General features: G+C 45.0%; 1 protein-coding gene across 1 annotated transcript; it reads right to left on the minus strand.

Moving 5' to 3' along the window:
- Positions 1 to 323: 323 nt before the first annotated feature.
- On the minus strand, positions 324 to 926 carry LOC123138998 (putative RING-H2 finger protein ATL69). The gene has a single exon (XM_044558832.1). The coding sequence runs from the start codon at positions 924 to 926 to the stop codon at positions 324 to 326; it is 603 nt and encodes a 200-aa protein (XP_044414767.1).
- Between the last annotated feature and the right edge of the window lie 6889 nt (positions 927 to 7815).

A 7815-nucleotide genomic window follows, 5' to 3' on the forward strand; every position in this document is an offset into this window, starting at 1 on the left:
TATAGGTCACTTTGTGGGGGCGCTTATAGGAGAATTGTTGGCATTTGCCCCGACTCTGGACGCGCCAAATAGGGTGGCCAATCCTGTTCCCCGCATGACGCGAGTAATACCGAGAAAAAGCGTATCCCTGGCAAGAGATTTCCTGGGCTGACCCATGCCCACTTTTCCTTTCCACCGGTAACCGGGTTTTCATTTTTCCTATGTTTTTTTTTTCTTTTTGATTTTTCGGATTTTCATTTTTCTTGCTATATGCTATTGTAATATATACATATACATGTGTCACCCGCAAAAAAAAAAAAACACATGTGACTATGGCTAGTTGGCTACACTGGCGGCAAAGCATCATCTGCCGGCGGTTCCATCTCTACAGCCGCCACTTTGGCAGTAACCGTCCGTGGTGGCGAGAGGTCGCACCGGCAAACAGGGCAAGTCGCGTGCGAGTGCAGCCACATGTCTATGCACTCGACATGGAAGAGGTGCTTGCACGCCGGCAGCTGCCGCACCATCTCGCCGTCCTCAAGGTCTTCCAAGCACACGGAGCACGGCTGGCCGCTCCCGCCGCACTCCAGGTCAAGGTCCGCACCGCCGGCCTCGGCGCCACGGGACGTGTACGCGGACGTGGGCAACGACTCCGTGGCGGCCTTACCGAGCCCAGTTCGGCATGCTGCCACCCAAGGCACGCCCGCCGTGACCTCACGCTCGGCGCCTCTCCGCCCACTCTCGGGCGCGAGGCACGCCACGAGCCCGAAGGCAGCCAGCGCCAGGCCGGCGAACAGGAACGCCTTCCAGACGCTGGCGGTGGCGACGAGCACGCAGAACACGAGCACGGACACGAAGGACGCCGTGACGCCGTAGCAGGCGCCGCACCCGCCGTTCCCGTCGCCGCGGAACCACGCCGGGAGCCTTGCGAACAGACTGGTGGACATGATCGCTCGCTAACGTTTGAGGTGGTAGCTCTGTGACTGTCCTCTGTGAACTTGCGCTCGTGTGTGCACTGCAGAGTTTGCGTTGTGGGCTGTGGCAAGAAATAGTCTGCGTTTGAGCTCGAGAATTAGAGCGCGGGGCCGGAGATGGAGCGCGGCAGCCGCCGCCCCGTAGCTGCGTGGCGCGCGGAAGATAAACTCGGTGCTTCTTTGACGAAGAGATCACGGTGTTTATTTGACGAGAGGTGCGTGTTTTCACCTCCCGTTTCTGGTCAAGTTTCATGCGCCGGGCATTAGTTAATTATTTCTTGAGGGAGCCATTAGCGAACTGTTGTGATGGTAAATGATACGGGACGGTGGAAAGCGAGGTAAGCTTTACCCAAGCGAGGAGACATGCATGCAGGAGAGGTCGACCGTATCCACTAGCCAGTATGGTCAACCGGGCTATATTTCATGTTCATGGACGAGTCTAGGTAGCCGGCCTAAAATAGAATTTTTTTTGTCCCTTAATCTATAATGGGTAATAATTTATCCCCTCTAATTGTTATAAAAAATTAAGTATAAGTATATATTAGGAAAAGTACCATGTAACATAAAAGTATTACAAAAATATCCATGCAAATAAGTGTGAACGCATTTAATTTGAGTTTTTAAAATTTTAAAAAGTCATAACTTTTAAACCGTGCGTCAAATTAAGATCCGTTTTCACTGCTGGAATCCTCACGGTGTGCTCTTCGAAATTAGATCCCGCATGGGTATGTTTCGCCGAACTTTTTAGTGTGCAATTTAGTCTCCATTTGGTGCAACTGTTTAGCAGTTGATGTGCAATCAATTAGCTCACAGTCGATGTGCAACTTTTTCCTCTAACTGTGGACATGCAGTTTTCACTAATGACACCACCCCATACTACTCTCTGTTGGGGAACGTAGCAGAAATTCAAAATTTTCTACGCATCACCAAGATCAATCTATGGAGATACTAGCAACGAGAGAGAGAGGAGTGCATCTTCATACCCTTGAAGATCGCGATGCGGAAGCGTTACAAGAACGCGGTCGGTGGAGTCGTTCACGAAGTGATTCAGATCGCGGCCGAATCCGATCTAAGCACCGAAGAACGGTGCCTCCGCGTTCAACACACGTGCAGCCCGGTGATGTCTCTCGTGCCTTGATCCAGCAAGGAGAGAGGGAGAGGTTGGGGAAGACTCCGTCCAGCAGCAACACAACGACGTGGTGGTGATGAAGGAGCGTGACACTCCAGCAGGGCTTCGCCAAGCACTGCGAGAGACGAGGAGGGAGAGGGGTAGGGCTGCGCCAGGAGAGATGGAAACTCATGTTCATGGCAGGCCCAAAACCCCCACTATATATAGGGGAAGGGGAGAGGGGGCCGGCCCCCTCCAGATCCCATCTAGAGGGGAGGGGCGGCGGCCAGGAGGGGAGGCTTGCCCCCCAAGCAAGGTGGAGGTGCCCCCTCCCCTAGGGTTTTCAACCCTAGGCGCCTTGGGCCCTTGGGGAGGGGCGCACCAGCCCACTAGGGGCTGGTTCCCTCCCATATTCAGCCCATCAAGTCCCCCGGGGCAGGTGGCCCCACTCGGTGGACCTCCGGACACCTTTCGGTGGTCCCGGTACAATACCGATAACCCCCGAAACTATTCCGGTGACTGAAACTGGACTTCCCATATATAAATCTTTACCTCCGGACCATTCCGGAACTCCTCGTGACGTTCGGGATCTCATCTGGGACTCCGAACAACATTCGGTAACCACATACAAACTTCCTTTATAACCCTAGCGTCATCGAACCTTAAGTGTGTAGACCCTACGGGTTCGGGAATCATGCAGACATGACCGAGACAGCTCTCTGGCCAATAACCAACAGCGGGATCTGGATACCCATGTTGTCTCCCACATGTTCCACAATGATCTCATCGGATGAACCACGATGTCGGGGATTCAATCAATCCCGTATATAATTCCCTTTGTCAATCGGTATGTTACTTCCCCGAGATTCAATCGTCGGTATCCCAATACCTTGTTCAATCACGTTACCGGCAAGTCACTTTACTCGTTCCGTAATGCATGATCCCGTGACTAACTACTTAGTCACATTGAGCTCATTATGATGATGCAATACCGAGTAGGCCCAAAGATACCTCTCCGTCATACGGAGTGACAAATCCCAGTCTCGATTCGTGCCAAACCAAAAAACACTTTCAGAGATACCTGTAGTGCACCTTTATAGTCACCCAGTTACGTTGTGACATTTGGTACACCCAAAGCACTCCTACGGTATCAGGGAGTTACACAATCTCATGGTCTAAGGAAATGATACTTGACATTAGAAAAACTCTAGCGAACGAACTACACGATCTTGTGCTATGCTTAGGATTGAGTCTTGTCCATCACATCATTCTCCTAAGGCCTTAGACAATGGGAGGTGCTTAGGGAGGTGCTTAGAAAAATAAACCGAGTTTTTCTGAAGCACCGGTGCCTATTTCTATAGGAGAGACGCTTAGTTAAGCGTCTGCCCTGTACAAATAAGCATTGGTGCTTAAGGAAAGTCTGGTTTATTTCTCTAAGCACCTCACCTAAGCACCTCCCATTGTACAAGGCCTAATGATGTGATCTCGTTATCTATGACATCCAATGTCCATAGTCAGGAAACCATGACTATCTGTTCATCAACGAGCTAGTCAACTAGAGACTCACTAGGGATATTTGTGGTCTATGTATTCACACATGTATTGCGGTTTCCGGTCAATACAATTATAGCATGAATAATAGACAATTATCATGAACAAGGAAATACAATAATAACCATTTTATTATTGCCTCTAGGGCATATTTCCAACAGTCTCCCACTTGCACTAGAGTCAATAATCTAGTTCACATCACTATGTGGTTGTAATGAATCAACACCCATGGGGTTTGATCATATCTCGCTTGTGAGAGAGGTTATTAGTCAATGGATCTGAACCTTTCAGATCCGTGTGTGCTTTGCAAATCTCTATGTCATCTCCTAGATGCAGCTACCACGCTCTATTTGGAGCTATTCCAAATAACTGTTCTACTATACAAATCCAGTTTACTACTCAGAATAATTCGGATTAGTGTCAAAGTTTGCATCGGCGTAACCCTTTATGACGAACTCTTTTACCACCTCCATAATCGAGAAAATTCCTTAGTCCACTAGTTACTAAGGATAAGTTTGACCGCTGTCCTGTGATCCATTCCTGGATCACTTTTGTACCCCTTGACTGACTCATGGCAAGTCACACTTCAGGTGCGGTACACAGCACAACATACTATAGAGCCTACGTCTGAAGCATAGGGGACGACCTTCGTCCTTTCTCTCTCTTCTGCCGTGGTCATGTCTTGAGTCTTACTCAATATTCACACCTTATAACACAGCCAAGAACTCCTTCTTTGCCAATCTATTTTGAACTCCTTCAAAATATTGTCACGATATGTATTTATTTGAAAGTACTATTAAGCGTTTTTGATCTATCCTTATAGATCTTGATGCTCAATGTTCAAATAGCTTAATCTAGGTTTTCCATTGAAAAATACTTTTCAAATAACCCTATATGCTGTCTAGAAATTCTACATCATTTCTGATCAACAATAGGTCAATAACATATACTCATCAGAAATTCTATAGTGCTCCCACTCACTTCTTTGGAAATACAAGTTTCTCATAAACATTGTATAAACCCAAAATCTTTGATCATCTCATCAAAGTGTATATTCCAATTCCGAGATGCTTACACCAATCCTTAGAAGGATTGCTGGAGCTTTGCATACTTGTTAGCATCTTTCAGGATTGACAAAACCTTCTGGTTGTATCACATACAACCTTTTCTCAAGAATATCATCGAGGAAACAATGTTTTTTGACATCCTATCTGCAAGATTTCATAAATCATGCTGTAACCGCTAATATAATTCCAACAGACTCTGTAGCATCGCTACGAGTGAGAAAGTCTCATCGCAGTCAACTCCTTGAACTTGTCAGAAAACATCTTAACGATAAGTCGAGCTTTCTTAATGGTGACACTTACCATCATTGTCCGTCTTTCTTTTAAAATCCATCTGTACTCAACAGCCTTACAACCATCGAGTAGTTCTTCCAAAGTCTACACTTTGTTTTCATACATGGATCCTCTCTCGGATTTTATGGCCTCTAGCCATTTGTCGAAATCCGGGCCCACCATCGCTTCTCCATAGCTTGTAGGTTCATTGTTGTCTAGCAACATGACCTTCAAGACAGGATTACTGTACCACTCTGAAGTAGTACGCATCCTTGTCACCCTACGAGGTATGGTAGTGACTTGATCCGAAGCTTCATGATCACTATCATAAGCTTCTACTTCAATTGGTGTAGGCGCCACAGGAACAACTTCCTGTGCCCTGCGACACACTAGTTGAAGTGACGGTTCAATAACCTCATCAAGTCTCCACCATCCTCCCACTCAATTCTTTCGAAAGAAACTTTTCCTCGAGAAAGGACCTGATTCTAGAAACAATCCCTTTTGCTTCCGGAACTGAGACTGGAGGTATACCCAACTGTTTTGGGTGTCCTATGAAGATGTATTTATCCGCTTTGGGTTCGAGCTTATTAGCCTAATACTTTTTCACATAAGCGTCGCAGTCCCAAACTTTTAAGAAACGACAACTTAGGTTTCTCCAAACCATAGTTCATACGGTGTCGTCTCAACGGAATTGCGTGGTACCCTATTTAAAGTGAATGCGGTTGTCTCTAATGCCTAACCTATAAAACGATAGTGGTAATTTGATAAGAGACATCATGGTACGCACCATATCCAATAGGGTGCAACTATGATGTTCGGACACACCATCACACTATGGTGTTCCAGGCGGTATTAATTGTGAAACAATTTCCACAATGTCTTAATTGCGTGCCAAACTCGTAACTCAGATATTCATCTCTATGATCATATCATAGACATTTTATCCTCTTGTCACGACGATCTTCAACTTCCCTCTGAAATTACTTGAACCTTTCAACAATTCAGACTTGTGTTTCATCAAGTAAATATACTTTGCATCTACTCAAAACATTTGTGAAGTACGAACATAACGATATCCACTGCGTGCCTCAGCACTCATTGGACTGCACACATCAAAATGTATTACTTCCAACAAGTTGCTTTCTTGTTCCATCTTACTGAAAACGAGGCCTTTCAGTCATCTTGCCCATGTGGTATGATTTGCATGTCTCAAGTGATTCAAAAATCAAGTGAGTCCAAACAATCCATCTGTATGGAGTTTCTTCATGCATATATACCAATAGACATGGTTCGCATGTCTCAATCTTTTCAAAAACAAGTGAGTCCAAAGATCCATCAAACATGGAGCTTCTTCATGCGTTTTATACCAATATGACTCAAGTGGCAGTGCCACAAGTATGTGGTACTATCATTACTATCTTATATCTTTTTGGCATGAACATGTGTATCACTACGATCGAGATTCAATAAACCATTCATTTTAGGTGAAAGACCATTGAAGGTATTATTCAAATAAACAGAGTAACCATTATTCTCCTTAAATGAATAACCGTATTGTGATAGACATAATCCAATCATGTCTATGCTCAACGCAAACACCAAATAACAATTATTTAGGTTTAACACCGATCCCGATGGTAGAGGGAGCGTGCGATGTTTGATCACATCAACCTTGGAAATACTTCCAACACATATCGTCACCTCGCCTTTAGCTAGTCTCCGTTTATTCCATAGCCTTTTATTTCGAGTTACTAACACTTAGCAACCGAACCGGTATCTATTACCATGGTGCTACTAGGAGTACTAGTAGAGTACACATTAATATAATGTATATCCAATATACTTCTGTCGACCTTGCCTGCCTTCTTATCTACCAAGTATCTAGGGTAATTCTGCTCCAGTGATCGTTCCCTTTATTACAGAAGCACTTAGTCTCGGGTTTGGGTTCAACCTTGGGTTTCTTCACAAGAGCAGCAGCTGATTTGCCGTTTCATGAAGTATCCCTTCTTGCCATTGCCCTTCATGAAACTAGTGATTTCACTAACCATCAACAATTGATGCTCGTTCTTGATTTCTACTTTCACGGTGTCAAACATCACGAATATTTCAAGGATCATCATATCTATCCCTGATATGTTATAGTTCATCACGAAGCTCTAGTAGCTTGGTGGCAATGACTTTGGAGAAACATCACTATCTCATCTGGAAGATTAACTCCCACTCGATTCAAGTGATTGTTGTACCCAGACAATCTGAGTACAAGTTCAACGATTGAGCTTTTCTTCCTTAGTTTGTAGGCTAAGAAACTCGTCGGAGGTCTCATACCTCTTGACGTGGGCACGAGCCTGAAATCCCAATTTCAGCCCTTGGAACATCTCATATGTTCCACGACGTTTCAAAAAACGTCTTCGGCGCCACAATTCTAAACCGTTTAACATTACTGAACTATCATGTAGTCATCAAAACGTGTATGTCAGATGTTCGCAACATCCACAGACGACGTTCGAGGTTCAGCACACCGAGCGGTGCATTAAGGACATAAGCCTTCTGCACAGCAATGAGGACAATCCTCAGTTTACGGACCCAGTCCGCATAATTGCTACTATCAACTTTTAACTATATTTTCTCTAGGAACATATCTAAACAGTAGAACTAAAGCGCGAGCTTACGACATAATTTGTAAAGACCTTTTTGACTATGTTCATGATAATTAAGTTTATCTAATCACATTATTTGATGAACTCCCACTCAGATAGACATCCCTCTAGTCATCTAAGTGATAGATGATCTGAGTCAACTAGGCCGTGTCCGATCATCATGTGAGACGGACTAGTCATCATCGATGAACATCTTCATGTTGATCGTA

This window comes from Triticum aestivum, chromosome 6B (assembly GCF_018294505.1).
Source record: "Triticum aestivum cultivar Chinese Spring chromosome 6B, IWGSC CS RefSeq v2.1, whole genome shotgun sequence".
NCBI classification, from domain to species: Eukaryota; Viridiplantae; Streptophyta; class Magnoliopsida; order Poales; family Poaceae; genus Triticum; species Triticum aestivum.

Bases quoted from the DNA above. Each gene is read 5' to 3' on its own strand.
- LOC123138998 (XM_044558832.1), bottom strand. From the start codon at position 926: ATGTCCACCAGTCTGTTCGCAAGGCTCCCGGCGTGGTTCCGCGGCGAC.